The sequence below is a fragment of the Pyrus communis genome, chromosome 9 (assembly GCF_963583255.1).
Source record: "Pyrus communis chromosome 9, drPyrComm1.1, whole genome shotgun sequence".
Classification (NCBI taxonomy): Eukaryota; Viridiplantae; Streptophyta; class Magnoliopsida; order Rosales; family Rosaceae; genus Pyrus; species Pyrus communis.
In genome coordinates this window covers 24,731,425-24,749,545 of record NC_084811.1, presented here as the reverse complement: position 1 = coordinate 24,749,545, position 18,121 = coordinate 24,731,425, and the positions used below count along the sequence as shown (strand labels likewise).

The 18,121-nt window shown below is 33.1% G+C and overlaps 1 protein-coding gene and 2 non-coding genes across 3 annotated transcripts; 1 reads left to right on the top strand and 2 right to left on the bottom strand.

Annotated features, from left to right (window-relative positions):
- Positions 1-504: 504 nt before the first annotated feature.
- Positions 505-607, bottom strand: LOC137746364 (small nucleolar RNA Z266). The gene has a single exon (XR_011069834.1). It is a non-coding gene; the product is annotated as a small nucleolar RNA Z266 (small nucleolar RNA).
- A 246-nt stretch (positions 608-853) lies between these two features.
- LOC137746363 (small nucleolar RNA Z266) lies at positions 854-952 on the bottom strand. The gene has a single exon (XR_011069833.1). It is a non-coding gene; the product is annotated as a small nucleolar RNA Z266 (small nucleolar RNA).
- Positions 953-10,445: 9,493 nt separating this feature from the next.
- Positions 10,446-12,629, top strand: LOC137746210 (NAC domain-containing protein 90-like). Its single transcript, XM_068486287.1, has 3 exons — positions 10,446-10,679; positions 11,086-11,423; positions 11,903-12,629. The coding sequence occupies exons 1-3, from the start codon at positions 10,514-10,516 to the stop codon at positions 12,239-12,241; spliced, it is 843 nt and encodes a 280-aa protein (XP_068342388.1). The 5' UTR covers positions 10,446-10,513; the 3' UTR covers positions 12,242-12,629.
- The last annotated feature ends 5,492 nt before the right edge of the window (positions 12,630-18,121 follow it).

Genomic DNA, 18,121 nt, shown 5'->3' with positions numbered 1-18,121 from the left:
GGAAAGAAGACGATAGATAAAGTTTGGGAAGAAATTAAAAGGAGAGAGAGAAGAGGGGAAAAAAAAATGAACCAAAAATGGTGTATATTATTTGACAAAAAAAAAATGGTGTATATTAATTAGTAGGAAAAATAATTACAGGAGTTTTTAAATATAAAAGATTATATTTAAAATTTGCTATGTGACGAGTTTTGATTGGATTGTAGTACCACTTAGCAACGTCAAATGACAAGCAAAACTCCACACAAGTTTTTCTCAGTGAGGAACTAGATAGATGGTGATGAGAGGCTAGTCAGACAAACCCAATTGCCTCAAATAATTGAGTTCATAAAAAATAAAAATAAAGATTTATCCTCTTTTTTTTATTTTTTTATTTTTTATTTTTATCCTCTTTTCACATATCAAATTGAATCATCACTCTCGCCAAATCCCACTTCCAAATTAAATTGTTAATTTGAAGGTTTAGTGAACTAATTACAGCAATAAACAAGATATATAAATGATGCAAAACAAGTCAGACAAATCCAAATGCCTCAAATAATTGAGTTCATGAAGAAAGATCTCTCCTTTATTCACACATCTAATTCAATCATCAGTCTTGCCAAATCCCACTTCCAAATTAAATTCCTTTTGTTAAAAACTTGTAAAAAAAAAATACCCAACTGGGACTGAAGCCTCCTATCATTGCAAGATTGTAAATTTAATTTGTAAATTAAACTTCTTAATCCAACCATAGAAACCCTAAAAACTCAAAATTGCTAACAATTAAGTAAAAGAACTCACAAACAAGTGGGTTATGCTAATTTGAAGGTTTGGTGAACTAATTTCAGCAACAAACAAGATATATAATGATGGAAAACAAGTCAGACAAATCCAAATGCCTCAAATAATTGAGTTCATGAAAAAAGATTTCTCCTTTTTTCACACATCTAATTGAATCATCACTCTTGCCAAATCCCACTTCAAACTCAAACAAATTCATCAAAAACGTTGCAAAAAAAAAAACTCAAAAAGGATTCAAATTTAAAATGATACCCACCCAAGATCGAGACATTTACAAATTAACAGTTTACCAAATGAGCCAGAAGCACCCCAATTGACTGAAACACCCAGAATCAAATCGCATGGAAACTATCTGCCTTAGGGTTTAAAGAAAAATGGGGAAAAAGAGCTCCAAAACCCAAAAGGAAAACAGAGCAATGCCTCAGACAACCCAGGTGGGAGGAGAGCAGGGTTTCAGAAGGAAAACCCTAAAGAGACCATCCCCAATGGAGTTTTTCACTATTGCGCAGCTATGACTCAAAACGCTTCCATGGCTAAAAAGGGAAGGCGATCTTAAGGGCCACGCTTAACAAGAACAAACAAATATTGCAGAACAAGCATTTAGATTAATAGTTGCAGAATTTGAATGGAAGAAAACTAGAAAACCCAAATGCCCGAAGAGGCAGAGGATGCGGATGAGGAGCAGAAGGTGGGAATATCCAGGGGGATGCGGCCTCTGCTCATTTTCTTGTGTTGGTTGGGCTTTTTGGTTGTGAGTAGCAGAGGACCCAAAGACTTGCAATTTGCGTGAGGCCCAAAATTTTATAATTTCAACTTTTGTTGGGAACAGATGTTAGAGATTTTGGGCCAAACAAGTTTAGTATTTCATTTGAAGACGGTGGTGCCAGCCCAATTATCATCTATAGCTTAAAGAATAATATGAATGTTAGCACTTCAACGAGAAATTTATTAACGTGTCTGAAACACGGCCTAGTACATCAAGTCTTAAAATAAGTGGTTCAATATTTTAAAAAAAAATTCAACTACTTGTATTATGACACTGTTGTACCGAACTGTGTTCCCGGCATACTGAAAAATCCTTCCACTTCAACATACTAAAGTATACGGCTAAGGAGATTGTCAATAATGGTTCCCTAAATTTATTTTAAGCAAAACTCTTAACAAAGTAAAGAATCCGCCACTTAGTAATATGGTCTAACGGTATTCATCTTCACTTGTAAGTGAGAGGTTTTAGGTTCGATTCTTGCCAAAGGTAAAATTGAATCACATTATTGTTAGCACATTGTGAGGCTAAACTCATATCTTCTTCCTCAATGCAGATAATATTGTTTGTAAAAAATAAAATAAAATCAAGTTCTTTGACTAACGTAGCATGTTTTTTGTCTGATTAAATGCTAGCTAGTTTAAACTCATAAATTTTTTTTCCCTTAATATACGCTTGTTTCACTAATTTTTTTCCCGACAGTAGCTTAGTTGTTTGGCTTGAAATTATCTGACTGAGATGTTCAATTCCACACATGTTTTACTAATTGTTATATATGACTAATTAGCCTAATTAGAAATATTATTTTTGAGTTGATTAAGGATATGGGTGAATGTCCTCAAAATTTCACAAGTAATTAACAAATTAAAATAGAACGAATTAAATTAAGGTCAACATTCTGTTATGTAGAGGTCAGTCGTGCAATTGATTATTCATTTCCCATGTCGCATAGGACCTAATCATGATAGTCCTCACATCAATTTAGTCAGAAGTAAACGATGACCAATTTTTTTAGCAGCAAAAACTGATCACAAAGTCCTCTTTTTTTTATCTTTTTTTGTGTTTTTTTTTTGTTTTTTTTTGGGAACAAGAAGACATAACTGATGACCAAGTCTTGAAAATAAAGAAAAAGAAAAAAATTCGAAATAAAATAAAAGTGTACATAGTATTACCAACATATTCATTTTAACTTTTCACGTATATTTTTAATTTTTGACCGTCAAATCAAATGAATTGAACAAGATTAATGATAAAAAAAAAAATTAATAAAAACGTGTAGAAAGTAAAAATAAGTGTCAACACTATTTAAACAGAAATGCATGTTTGCATGCATTATCCTATATGAATTTTCCGGGTTGGTAATGTTGATATTTGACGTCAGGGCATTCACATAACTTGAATTTCTATATTTTCAAATATCAACATGTTCTTGACATGTTTGGATGACTGGGTCTTTTTCACACATAAAATAAGCTAGTTCCTCAAGGGAGAGTATGTTATTCAAAACTGATAAATAATAATAATAAGTGAGGTTTATAATGTCATATATTGTGTGATACAGTAAAAATGCCACCCTAAATTATACAGTTGAAATCAAACCAATTTTATAACTTTATAGCTTGTTCGGAAATGTTTTTAAAACAAGTGAAATCACTTTTAGAGAAAATGTTTTTGAGTTGTAAAAGCACTTAAATGCTTATTACATCACCAAAAACGTTTTGGTCATTTTAAAAGCACTTCCAAATGAGCCCTTAGACAATCTCCACCCCTTGGCCTAAAACCTTGGTCTAAAATTTAGGTTTTAACTCAAAAACAGATTTTCTACTCCAACTCTTCTTGCCTAAAATTTTAGCCCCAGATTATTAAACAATGAATTTAGGCTATTTTTTTTTAAAAAAAAACATGTAGACTATCCTAAATTAATTTTATGAACATTTTAACCTAAAAATATTTTAAATTTCGATAAACATTGAAAAATCACTAAACCGACACATGAAACTCATGAAACACTATAAAAGAATATGAAACACATGATAGAGATGTATAAACACAAGACACATGAGCAAACACATGGCTTTGGAAGATGGTAGAAAGAAAAATTGGAAGAATTGTAGGAGAAAAGTTAGTTTTGTGTGGATGTTTCAATAAATATATAGGTATTTATAGAGTTTTTGGGTGAATTTTGTGTTAAATAATTTTTTATAATTATTTTAACCGTTGAATTTAAATTTGGGCCATTAGATTTTTTTTTTTTTTTTACCGTTAAATTTGATCATGTTCGATCTCAATCGTTGGATTCAATAAATTTATAAATATAAAACAAAAATATTAACTAAATTAAATGTGGACCGTTGGATAACCAACAACCTATTCAAATGTGAGTCGTTGATCAACCAGACAAGAGGCCTAAATCTAGCTTTTTTTTTTAGGTTTTAAGTCCAATTTTTAAGTTGGGTTGGAATGGGTTTTGGGGGGGGGGGGGGGGGGGGGGGGGATAGAAGGGGAAAATTGGTTTTAACACTTGGGTTGGAGTTGGTCTTAGGGATGTTATTACTTAATAAATGTGTAGATAAAAATATTATTCCTTGACCTATTTATCCATAAGAATATTGTTCCTAAATACGATTTCTTGAGCGCCAAATATTTTATTTCTTGCATATTTTTGTACTCGTTGAGAATCATAAATATGTGGAGACGTATTTCTTTAAGATGAGATCAAGAAAACTTATAACTTATTATAATATGGAATTTATTTCAATACATAATTGGCCCGAGTTGAGACCGAAATGTTTTATGACATGGAAATTATTCCATTATAGAGTAATACTTTAGCGAGGTTTTACTATACAACTAATTAGTGAATTAATCATGCATGGCCTCGTGCTATTAGTGCAGAAATATACATCTTCACGTATTTGCATGTCATGACTAGAACTTTTGTTGCCAAGGCGAGTGAGGAAGGAGTGGGGACCTGATGTCGCCACTCGCCACTGTAGGGAAAGCAGCCCTTCATTTCTTTTGTCAGTTTAGTAGGGAAAGCGGGCGGCCCTACGTATCTTTTGCCAGTTCGAAGCTTCATATATTCCAAACATTTCTATATGCGCGTTTCTTTATTTTCTTCCGAGGTCAAATTTTGGAAAGCTTCTGCGTTGTTGCGGTTTTAATTTTTCTTTTTTATGAGATTTCGATTGTTTGAATGACTGAAAGACAATATTGGAGAAACATACTAACAAAGGGCTCATGGAAAATATTTTTCTTCCTTTTCCCTCATTTGGTAAAGGAGAAAAAAGGGTTAGTTCGGTTGTTTAACACAGAGGAATGAAAAATGTTGGATTCCACATTGGGTATATAACAAAGTAACATACAATTAATACATGAAAGATCTTACTCCTAATATCATCAAAATATTTTGTGATATAAATCTAACATTTGGCATGAGTGTGTATTTTCTTTCTCATTAACTGAATTATATAGAATTAGAGTTACTTGTAGACTCGAAGACTAATATTTACAAATTAATGTAAAGAATCAAGGAAGAAGCTACAGTACTAGTAAAACCATGCCATGCATGGACTATAGGACAGTTAAGTTTTGTCCATGTTCTGAAGACATTTCAGCGTGGTCTCCCGGAAACAGTAAAGTTTTGTCTAATTGCGCGTGAAATCGTATGATTGTCCCCGTAGTCTGCAACCCTAAACTGTTCTGACTAATTGACTTTAGTCTTTCTCAGAAACCAAACAGACTTTTATATAATCTCTCTAACCTTCTTTTACGATTGAAAATTCAACTCAGATTCAATCAAATATTTGGGGGGCCATGAGTCAATTGGTATTATCTTAAGCATGCGCCCGAAAGATTTGTAATGTCGGTGTGGTAGTTGAATAGTGGTTTACTCATTATGTTTGTTTAATTTCCTTCAAATCAAAATACGTTTTTGTCATCGAATAAAATAAAGTCATGTTGCACCCATTAGAATGAGCGGTTTACTCATTATGTTTGTTTAATTATCTTCAAATTAAGACATGTATATGTCACCAAATAAAATATACTCATATTGCACTCAGTGATCAATAAAATATATTTGTCACTTTTTGGTAAGAAAAAAATCCGCGTTGCTTTTGTTGCCTAAATAATTCACTTATTACAATTTACTTGTTACGAATTAATGAATGAGGATCTTATCCGGATTCTCTTTGTGAAAATTTCGGTGAGGTTTTAAATGTGTCCGTTTATCGTATATAATGCAGTCAGAAATCATTTTAATTTTTTTTTTATAAATTGAACACAAATAGTACCTGACGAAAATTAACCGCACAATGAATGATGAACGAACACAATTAAAAGATTTACGGGATCATCACAAAGAGAATCCGGAGAGGATCCTCATTCTTCTTGATATGCACTACTGTCAAGCAATTGATCAGCACAACTAGGCCTAGCTTTTTGAAGAAGTCCATATGTAACTTCCTTTACTTTATATGATAAATAATGCATGCAGATTGTAGATCGGGAATTTTTTTCTTGTCAATGTTGTAGATCAGGAAATTGAAGTTTCATTAAAAAACTATTTGGGTATAAAGAGAGTAATTTAACCCATTATTAGTTTTTATAAAGTTTCTTAATTTTTTTAAATGGGATAATTCTTTAAATCCTAACACACCATCTTATATGTGATGACGCTCATATTAAACTTGCATACAACATATATTGGATAAAAGTGAAGTGAAACACATGTGCTTATTGAACTTCACACGTGAACCAACACGTTATGTTACCATCATTGATTTTATGTTACACAAACTAATTTGACAATGAAAAAGATAACTCAAATTCATGTTTCTTTTAACTTTTCAACGTGGCATCTTCTTCTTACAATGGTTGCGATCGCAAACATGTAATTAATTGCTTTAAGGTATTTGTATTACAGCTGTTGGAGTTGTTCAGTGGTTTGCTTTTGCTGTTTTGTTTTTGTTCCGAATGAACTATGAAGGAACACTGTGTCGAATATTCTTCAATAATGTGCCAATATATAATTTTTAGGTTTGGTGTACTTCTGGAATTTCGATGAAAGTCCCTGATCATCTACAAACATGTTGGATTTGACACATGATGAGCTGCAGACCACGATATTTATGCAAAAGTAACGCTCAGTAGGAAACACTGCAATGACGACCCCCCCCCCCCCCAAAAAAAAAAAAAGTAGGGAAGCAGCATCCTGCATGCAAACCTATTTCTTGTTTTCTCTTTAACGAATTTTAACTTTTAAAAACAAATGGAACGCAATTACTTATCTAACACCTGCAATAATTAGTTAGTCTACGCATCGAAGAAACCCTAAAGAGAATGATGAAGGTAGCTACGTAATTAAATTGTTATACTTATATACATATAATGGAATATTGTTGCTACCTAATGTATTTAGTTAATAATAGGTCAGTTAGTTGTTGACTTAGCATCTCCAAGAGATAAAACAAATGATAACTAAACTCTATTTGCCTTTACATAAACTTTTACATACACATTCTTCTGTGAATGAGGTTTTGACGTGAGATAAATACTTGAAAAAAACTAGACAGGAAATACTATTAGAACGACCTAATACGTTAATAATTATTGAGAAAAATGGGTACATCAACCTTCTCCATTTAAGAGATTTTTTCAAGTACCGAGTATATATTCAAGCAGTACTTCACATGTCATAATACAAATGAAGAAAGTGATACATCTTTTCGTGACCCCTCTACTTATTTTACGGCGCATAAAATACATGCTTGAATATCAGGCACTTGAAAAAAAAAATATTCCATCATCAGGTACTACTCCTTCCCTACTCGCCTTTGGGCTACAGATCATTGGCATGCAAAATATAAGAACATTCCACTTGCAATTAATGATGGGTGACCGTTGTGCAAATGGACAAGCACATGAAAGAACCAAGGAAGTTGCTAATGAAATTTCAAAGAACTAGCTAGCAAATGATCATCACAGTCCAAAAACTTTTGTGTTCCTGTAATTTTAAATTTTTTTTGTTCTCCTCCTTTTTTGAGTAAAGGAGGAAAAAGAAGGTGAGAGGTTCGATTTTTCTTAACGGAAAAAGGAAAAGTAATATGTCATATTAGAGAAATTGGGGTTCGTGGTTGGTATTTGCAGATGTTTTTATTTTATAAGACCAACGCGAACTCAAAAGTACTGTAAAACACGGAGAATGATAAGAAACTCAGTTCAAATTTGTGCTTGAGTTTAGAGAGTTTCTTATTCCTCGATTGTGTGGATTAATAAAGAAGTTTACACTTCGGGTTGATTAAGTGGTAACAGCTTCAGAGTTGGTACTGATCGATCGTTGATGTAGGATTAATTGTTTTCTTTCTTTTGTCCGGCACAAACCAAGAAACGGTCTCTCCAATGCAGAAATGGTCGCTAGGGGTTAGGCGAAAATGATAATAGATCTCATTGTTTTGTATAAGAATTAGAGAGTTAAACGAAAAAAAAGACATACACATATGGTAAGAGATAACTTCGTACGTAATTTCCACGACTTACCCAAGAGTTAGGCCATCCACTGCCACTAGACCACCACAGCCAGGTCGAATTGCTACTTGTTGCACCACCAGGGGCGATTGCGTTGGGTTCTTTGCATCGATCACACAACAAATGACCTCTTTAGCGAGGAACGTGTTAGTAGTAAAAGTAGAAAATTCATCGGATAAGAATTTTGTTGACGAAATTCCTTTCTCGCTAGGTTGTTGATGACTCGATATAGGACCAATGTGAAGTCTAGGCCGAGTATTTTTTCACCGAAAATTCTACGCGAAGAAAAATATTTTTACCAGAAAGTAATCAGTATTGGTGAGATAAATCTTTCTCTGCGTAGAATTTTTTTTGTCAGATTTTTGGGAATTATGTTGTGTTTTGTATGCCTAAATCGTAATTAAACATGGAAAATGACACTTGGAAAACAAATTCAAATTTGTGCTTTAGAATTTAGAAGACAACAAAATGTCGTATTCCTCTCACTTAATTACGTAAAATTTGAAGCACGCAATGATAGATTATTTAAGAAAAAAGAAAATTTATGATTTCTAAGCTTCACAATGTTAGCTTTACACACTGTGCCTTCACATTGCAACTTTCCGTCTCTCTACTCTCTCCATTCAGGCGCCCTGGCGTTGATCGGTTGATTGGATAAACTGTTGCACTATCGTCTCTTCCATATATGTTGGTTTTTCTAACATTTATCACACAAAAAGTCAGGTGACAAATTGTTTGGCAAACTGTAAGTTGATCATATATGTTGGGATCATTGGTGGGATTCATGTCCCAGTTGTGGCTTTTGCTCATAATCTTTCGGAGCTCCCAAATTTCCATTTCTCTTAGAAGTTCTCTTAATTGATTTTTTATTTTTTTGTAATAATTTTCTACTTCTTGTTAGGGTTTGGCTTCATATCCCCTCTAACTTATTGTATCTTTACTTTTTTTTTCTTCAATATATATTCACAATCATGTATTTTTCTATGATAGCAATGCTAAAATGAATGTGGCATCATTGTTTTACTTATAAAAATAAAAAAAATAAACTGGAGAAGATGTGAATTATTAGGAAGAGATGCTAGTTGAGTAAAAAGGTTGACTATCATGTTCATGCATGTAAATAAAAATCATTCTGCCAAACTCTGTTACCCTAGACGAGTGATTGGCTGGAACATTGGAAATTTCATACTTAGCCGTATTTGTGTAGATTTTCCCTCCCTCTCCAACCAATTAAATCTCTCCCAGCTCAACTAATCAAGAGGACTCTTGAAATGTTGCTATAATTACTTTATATTAATATGCAGTAATTTTCTCGTACAATTAAACAGATAATTTAAAATGCAATGTTAAGTATTATGCAAATCCAAAAATACAATATTGTATTGATCCAATAGCTAAAAAGTTATACTACAGTTTTGATGAGTAAAACAGAAAGCATGCTCATCTTATCCTACGTACGAGTAAATTTCTCTTACGTATGTATGACCCACATATATGTTATTTAATTCACTTTAAATGTGAGTTCATAATATATAAATTAAAATAGCATAATGTACAAGTGATGAATTGCCTCGGTTCTTTTTCTTCAACTTACTGCATTTTGGGTTAAACTATCCCTCTCGCATATATAGACGGAATTCATAGCGGTTCAAATCAACTAAACTGTGATGGTACGAGAGCATCATGTTTTGACACCATGTAAGTTTTCTCCCCATCCTTTTCTCTGATGCTTTCTTCCATGCCTTATCTGACATAGATATGGTTAATGCAAACACTTTTTTCATTTTATTTCACTTTTTTTACTACTTTTCATTTGGCATAAATTTAGGAATTTGGAAAATGGACCATAAAGTATGAGTGGCATGAGTGTAAATAAATTGTATTAATATGTCAATAGTGTTCCTATATGTTTGCAAATTTTAAATTTGGGCTTAAACTGAATCTTTAAAGATAGATGGGTTTTTATCTAGAAATAATGAATTATAAGGATCAAAATCTAAAGCATCCTTTAAAAAATGGTCTAACGACTAATATATGCTAATCGTCTTGAGAAGAATTAAAAAGGATAAACGCAAATAGTATAACAGCGGGTGCAGTGTAAATACCCCAGAGACAGTCGCACAGGGACATGCCATATACACGCATATTGACTGATTCCAAGAAGTCAAGATGAGGGACAAGGGTTTTCTTCGTCCACAAACGCGTGGAAATTTCCAAGCAACAAAAAAATTTGTCTTTCCGTTCTCCTTTTACTCGGCCTCCTTTTTGCTCGATCATTTGGCTAACACCGGCCATTCCATAATCATCAGCTATATATATATATAATGTTTGAAACCTTCTATGAACTAGCTACTAGCTATTCCTCTTTATTTGGGTAGCTGGTGGTAGCTAGTGTTATTAGGGTTAGGGTAGAGGGAGGGAGATCGAGAGACAGATGCAATGGAGGATTTACCACCTGGATTTAGATTCTCTCCAACAGAGGAAGAGCTGATTTCGTTTTACCTGCAGAAAAAACTTGATGGGAGGAGTGAGGAATTGAACCGAGTTGTGGATCGAATCATACCCGTTGTCTACATTTACAAGTTTAATCCATGGGAACTCCCACGTAATTCAACATCTCTCTCTCTCTCTCTCTCTCTCTCTCCCTCCCTCCCTCCCTCCCTCCCTCTTTAATTGTTGGATTTATGCTAGCTTCTGGTTTGCTTAACTCCAGGAAAATGTTACTTTTAGTGTACGGAATATAGATTTGATCATTTTAACATGAAAAATCCGTATGATGCATACTTAACATTATGTGGCCAATATGCAAGTCTCAATCAGATTTTCCCTTATTTGGGACAATAGATAGACCAAGAAAAACGTGATATATGAAGCTAGCTAAGCTTAAGATGCAATTTTATGAAAGCACTTATTTATACACGCATATGCAGTGCTTCAACTGTTGTATTTTATAGTTGGAAATATACTTTACATGTACTTTAATTAATTATGTTTACTAATTAATTAAACAGAGGCTGCCGGAGAGGCGATCCATGGAGATCCCGAGCAGTGGTTCTTTTTCATCCCAAGACAAGAAAGTGAAGCTCGAGGAGGGAGACCGAGACGACTCACAACAACTGGGTATTGGAAAGCAACAGGATCTCCAAGCACTGTTTACTCTTCCAATTCCAATCATTATCGTGCCATCGGCCTCAAAAGAACCATGGTTTTCTATACTGGCAGAGCTCCCCATGGAAAGAAAACGAAGTGGAAGATGAATGAATACAAAGCCATTGAAATTCATGCAGATGACAATAATCAACCATCAATGGCCGCTTCCTCATCAAACCCTAGTACTCCTACTCCGACGGTACGTACGTACTAATTAATTTCTTAGCTCAAACTTAACATCGTTTTTTTTTTTTTTTTTAAATTCACAAATTCAATTATTTGCAACACAATGACCTAGGTTTCCTGACGACATAGTTTGACGAAGATCTACATTTATTGTCTGACGTTTATGTGTTTGTGTATATGTATAATATTCGAGAGATTATAATTGAATGATTTTGTCCATCAGCTGCAAGTTGCACCATATATATTCAAAATATGTATATGTTCTAGATTGGGCACACAAGAGGACATTTAGTTAGTTTGTAGAACGACACCAACAAGGACGGAACATGTTAGTGGAACAACAAGGCCACCCAGTTTTTAAGCGACTTCCTTGATGGCTTACGGCATTGAGTTTTCAGTGCAGTTAATTAGCATCTAAACCAATTTAATTAACAATACTTCATAATTCATATTAATTATTATGTTGATATATGTTGGCATGTATGCATGCAGTTAAGGCAAGAATTCAGCTTATGCCGAGTATACAAGAAATCGAAATGCCTTAGGGCATTTGACAGGCGACCTCCAGGGATTGAGATCACAAGAAACCCTAACTTAAACATTCAAGCAGCTCCTGCTCAGGCTGCAGATCTTCTGGATCAGGGTTTGACAACGTCGAATAGGAACCCTCAGAATATGGAAGGGAGAACAAACTCAAGCTCATCGGAGAGTTCATCCTCAGGAGGCCATGGCTCTCAATCGTCTCAACCAGAACAAAGTGGGACTTTGCCAATGGCCGTTGATAATGAAGTTATTTGGGATTTGGATCAATTAATAAATTTTTTGCTTTAAGGGGTGGATTGGAAGAAATACTAAGTAGTACGGTATTACCACGTTATCCAAAATCCTTAAATAGAATGTCTAGCTACTAAGAAAATAAACTAGTGCGCGTGGAATCATAATCACTCAAATGTACTTATGTAGGGTTTAATCGCTCTAATATAGAGTTAATTTGTACTGGAATTGGGGAAGAAAAGCCAAATTCAAAGGCTATTGTACTAGACATGTCCTGATCACAAGCTTAACCTATCTTGATCCGTTTTGCTTCCTTTGTAACAAACAATTGGGTTCTTTATCTGTTGTTCTTTCATATGTATGTGAATTTCTTGGACTACTATTCTGTATAACCTTGAAAGTTTGCAGAAGTGATATTAGAATTTATCACTTGTTATTGTTATGTGTAGGTAATTAAAATTTTGAGAATTGTTGTCATTGAAGGCCAATTGATACAAGTAATTCACTATTAACTAATTTATATATCAACTGCACAAAACTGATATTTTTCAATTAAAAGTTTGGTTCAAATTTTTTTTGGTTCGATCATTTTTGCATTCCTCCATTTTTGCTAACCTTTTAATTTATTAATTTAAAAGAGATTCAAAGGACAAAAAAAAGAGGCGAAGTGCAAAGAAAGAGAAAACGAGAGTGTAAAAATCACTTCTTTTTTGTCTACTGAGCAATGTGTCAAACTCTTTCAAAATGGTACTAGGCGGAATATCCTGCGATTATAAATAAATGTACGCTAGATTGACTAGTCAAACTCACCAGTCAACTTAATATAGATTCGTTAGGTAAGCAAACACAAATCTAGCAACCAAACTTAGTTTACTACAGGTTATCCTACTCAGTAACTGCTCAGTTCGTTATTCGTATTCATGCAGTGTAAACTTAAGCATAGACACACATCAAATAACAAGCCATAGAATGCATGTATCATATGCTAATAAATTAGATATGTGGACAAGTTTAGGTAATAAAGAACATAAAATATTTGATCGGAAAACCCACCTTTGGGTTAAAAAACTGGGGACTCCACAGAGTCTAATCCAAATTGTACAAATAAGATTCATACAAGGTACCACATCAAGCAGCTCATTTGCTAGATCTAATCTACGAAGCGGTTTTATCTTTGTGCAACCTTACTCTGCACGAGATGGAGATATCATCAGCCTTCACAAGTGGGCAGCTTCATCCCTTGAGCTCATCTTTGTATGGCACACATTCTATGCATAATTTTGTAATAATGAAGATGATATGTAATGTGGAAGAAACTAACGTAATAAAAAAAATAAAAAAAATAAAAAATAAAAAATAAAATAAAAAACAAGGCTAAATGAAGATTTGAACTTGAAGCTAGACCATGAAAAGAATACAAACATATTTCTCAATGATTGGGTGTTTAATGCATGAAGAAAAGTTTGGTCGCTAGGGTTTCATAAATGAGGAAGAGGGGAAGCTCACAGCTTTGAGAACAACCAAAGAACAAATGAGACCTAGCTAGGGTTTTAACAAAAAAAAAACACTTGTTTGTTTTCAGCTAGCAAGGACAAGGACACTTGACGAGCCATAAAACGATATAAGCATATCAAGGGCTAAAAGCTGGCTCTCAGCAAAAAGATGTCAGTTAGCACGGAATTCACCTTTATAAATAGAAGTGGTTCTGCAACATTGAAAAGACTTTCAACTTAAAACACAAAAACGTTATGTACAAAACTTAACTGATGACCAAGACTTTTTTTTTTTTCTGAACAAAAAACATAACTGATGACCAAGTCTTGAAAATAAAGAAAAAAGAAAAAGATTCGAAATAAAACAAAAGTGTACGTAATATTATCGACACACTCATTTTTACTTTTCACGCAAATATTTAATTTTTGATCGTCAGATCGAATGAGTTGAAGAAGATTAATGACAAAAAATTAATAAGGATGTGTAGAAAGTAAAAATAAGTGTGAATGTAGCACTATTAACAGAAGTGAATGCATGCATTATCCTATATGAATTTTCCAGGGTTGGGAATATTGATATTTGACGTCAGGGCATTCACATAACTTGAATTTCTATATTTTCAAATATCAACATGTTCTTGACATGTTTGGATGATTGGGTCGTTTCACACATAAAATAAGCTAGTCCCTCAAGGGAGAGTATGTAATAATTCAAAACTCACTACTACAATATTAGTTTTAGATGTCGGATGATGGTAGCGGTTTAATAAGCCATTATGTCGGATAAAAGATATCCAACACATCATGCAATTAGTGTCGAATAACAATGAAATCCTATCGGTTATATCCGACATAAATTCATGGCGGATATTTAGTGTCGGATGCAACCACCATAAAATTATTATAACCGCCAGTATTTTTGAATTTTTTAAAAATATTTTTAACATATTACAGCGGTTTTTCGCTTAATGGTGACGTTTATAACTGACAAAAATTGACTATTTTGTTATTTTAGTTTCTGGGGGTTATTATTTTAGTATTCTGGCGGTTATAACCGATAGAAATTGACTATTTTATTATTTTAAAATGTTATATTGATTAAAAATAAGCAAATAAACACATGGTTTAAATCTATTTTTTTTCACTCATGGCTATGTCAGATATAACCGATACGAACAAAGCAAAATTTTGGATATTATGCTCACAGATTAAGTTTTTATTTTTTGTTATAATATGAGCACTCGTCTTTGCACGTAACACTTCAAAAGCACATTCACTAGTTTCAAGATTAGAAACTATTATTTTGAAAATGATACAAATAAATGGATGAGATCAGCTATTTTACCAAATTTTGTGTCACTTGAAGGAGATCAGCCATGTTCATATAAATGAAAGAGATGAGAAACTGACTGATGAAGTTAACTAATATTAATTCAAAAAGACTAAGAAAATGTCAGAACATGAGCTAGGTGATTAAATTCTTATAAATAGGAAAGCAGGTTTTGAGCAGGTTTTACATATGTGATTTCGAAGTGTGTACAAACAAGTTTAACGGTTAGATCATTGAAAAAAGTTTCGTAGAATGTGTATCGCATCAAAGTGGTAGATCAAATAAACACTTAAGAGTTAATATTATACTTCTATTAAGTATAAAATAAGATTTTGTGGTATCCACTAGTGTAAATATTTTAAATTGAAGATCAAATTTATTCATTGCATTCTTATAGGGTTGAGGAGTGTAGCTGTAAAAAAATCATTAAAATTAGAGCAAAAATAATGTTAAATTTTGATTTTTCGTTTATAACCATCGAAAATTTTTGTTCTGTTACGTAATCTTTGAATGTTTATTTTTTACGATTTTTTACGTATGCAATCTCGGAGTGTGTAAAAATAAGTTTGACGATTGGATTGTTGAAAAATATTTCGTAGAATGCATATTGTGTCAAAATGGTAGATTAAACAAACACTTAGAGTTAATATTATAGTTCCATTAAGTATAAAATAAGATTTTGTGGTATCCACTAGTGTAAATATTTAAAATTGAAGATCGAATTCGTTCAATGCATTTTAATAGGGTCGAGGATGTAATTGTAAAAAATCATCAAAATTAAAAGCTAAAATAACCGTTAAATTGTGATTTTTCATTTATAACCGTCGAAAACTTTTGTTTTGTTACCAAATCTCTGAATATTTGTTTTTTGTGATTTTTTACATATGCGATCGTGGAGTGTGAACAAACAAGTTTGACGGTTAGATCATTGAAAAAAGTTTCGTAGAATGTGTATCGCGTCAAAACAGTAGATTAAATAAACACTTAAATAGTTAATGTTATACTTCCATTAAATATAAAACTAGTGTAAATATATTAAATTGAAGATCAAATTTATTCATTACATTTTTATAGGGTCGAGGAGTGTACCTGTAAAAAATCATTAAAATCGGAGCTAAAATAACCGTTAAATTGTGATTTTTCGTTTATAACCGTCGAAAATTTTTGTTCCTTTATGTAATCTCTGAATGTTTGTTTTTTACGATTTTTTTACATATGCAATCTTGGAGTGTGTACAAATAAGTTTGACGTTTGGATCGTTGAAAAAAGTTTCGTAGAATGCATATCGCGTCAAAACGGTAGATTAAACAAACACTTAGAGTTAATATTATACTTTCATTAAGTACAAAATAAGATTTTGTGGTATCCACCAATGTAAATATTTTAAATTGAAGATCGAATTCATTCATTGCATTCTTATAGGATCGAGGAGTGTAACTGTAAAAAAATCATCAAAACCGGAGCTAAAATAACTGTTAAATTGTGATTTTTTGTTTATAACCATCGAAAACTTTTGTTTCGTTACCTAATCTCTGAATGTTTTTTTTTTTTACGATATTTTACATATGTGATCTTGTAGTATCTACAAACAAGTTTGAGAGTTAGATCATTGAAACTAGTTTCGTAAAATGCATATCTCCATTAAATTTACCTAAATTTTGAAGTGGGAAAGTAATTTGTGCTAAATTTTTATTTATGTTTTTCAAGTATTGATTAGACAATATTTAGTTTGTATGATGACATTTTCATTGTACAATTATCTTTTTGTTTCTTTATTGTGCATATTTTACATGGGTTATTGTGATATCTCACATCGCCCAGGGAAGTGATCCTTATATTTATATTCTCATCCCTACCTAGCACGAGGCCTTTTGGAAGCTCACTGGCTTCGGATTCCGTAGGAACTCCGAAGTTAAGCGAGAAGGGGGCTAGAGCACTCTCATGATGGGTGACCCACTGGGAAGTTGCTCGTGTGAGTTCCCAGAAACAAAACTGTGAAGGAATGGTAAGCCCAAAGCGGACAATATCGTGCTACGGTGGTGGAGCGGGCCCGGAAAGTGATCCGCCCCGGACCGGAATGTGACAGTTATTATCTATTAAACCAAACAATTATTTATTTAATTTTTAAAAACATATTCTATTTAAATACATTTTATTTATTTATTTATTAAACCAAACAATTATTTTTTTATTTTTTTAAATAGTAACAAAATTTTGGGGGGAATTTAAAATTTTGGGAGGGAATTTTGCCGCCATTTTGTTTCTGTTGGTTATAACCGATAGTAATGAAAATTTTCTGTCGGTTTATATTTTAAAAAATGTTACTGTCGGTTTTAACCGACAGTAATGAAAATTTTCCAAAATAAAACCCCTCCATCTCTTCTTTGGGCCGATGTCTTCTTCCTTCCCCCTTCCCCCTTCCTTCTCTCTTTTCTCCTCTCCTCATTTCCTTCTTCTTCTATTCTCTCCTCATTTACTTCTAGCTCAACACTTGCACTCTCCACCCTGCACTCTACACTCTCCACCCTTTGCAGTTTTTGCATCTCATTGCTCTAAAGTGTTCTCAACCTCGATTTGTCATCGCGCAGAAGACTTTGTGTAATTTGATCGCAAGAGAGCTCTGGAACTCAAGTGGGCAGCTCAGCAATTACTACAGGTATTTTTCTAGGGTTTTGGATTACTTTCAATTTTGGGATTTTTTGTGCTTTATGTAGTTCAATTTTGTCCAATTAGTTGATGTGCAAGATTTAAGGTTTTAATTCAATTTTGTCCAATTTTTCAGTTCTTGTATAAACATTGAACACTGGAACTTACCCAGGAAGTTAGAAAAAGACACTAGGGAATTAAATTGGACAACGATCATCTTAGATGCTCCAGAATCATCAACTACAACTTCCAAGGCATTCAACTCCTCAACAAAATGTGTAATTGCATCCCCATAATACAGTGCATATATGGCAGGAACCTGGAGAGCAGTGAACAAAGAACCCTATTGGGAACCAGGAAGAGCCATTTCTGAAGGGCTTTTAAAACCCAAATTTGTGTTCATCCAAGGTTGACATTTAATCTTGTTAATTATTAAGCCAGCTTAAGGGAAATAAATGATTCAAAAAG

What these genes read in the sequence shown, in the direction of transcription:
- LOC137746210 (XM_068486287.1), top strand. Translation starts at nt 10,514, where the DNA reads ATGGAGGATTTACCACCTGGATTTAGATTCTCTCCAACAGAGGAAGAG. An exon ending in TAATCCATGGGAACTCCCAC is followed by an intron (nt 10,680 to 11,085) that starts GTAATTCAACAT and finishes TTAATTAAACAG; the next exon opens with AGGCTGCCGGAGAGGCGATC. An exon ending in CTAGTACTCCTACTCCGACG is followed by an intron (nt 11,424 to 11,902) that starts GTACGTACGTAC and finishes GTATGCATGCAG; the next exon opens with TTAAGGCAAGAATTCAGCTT.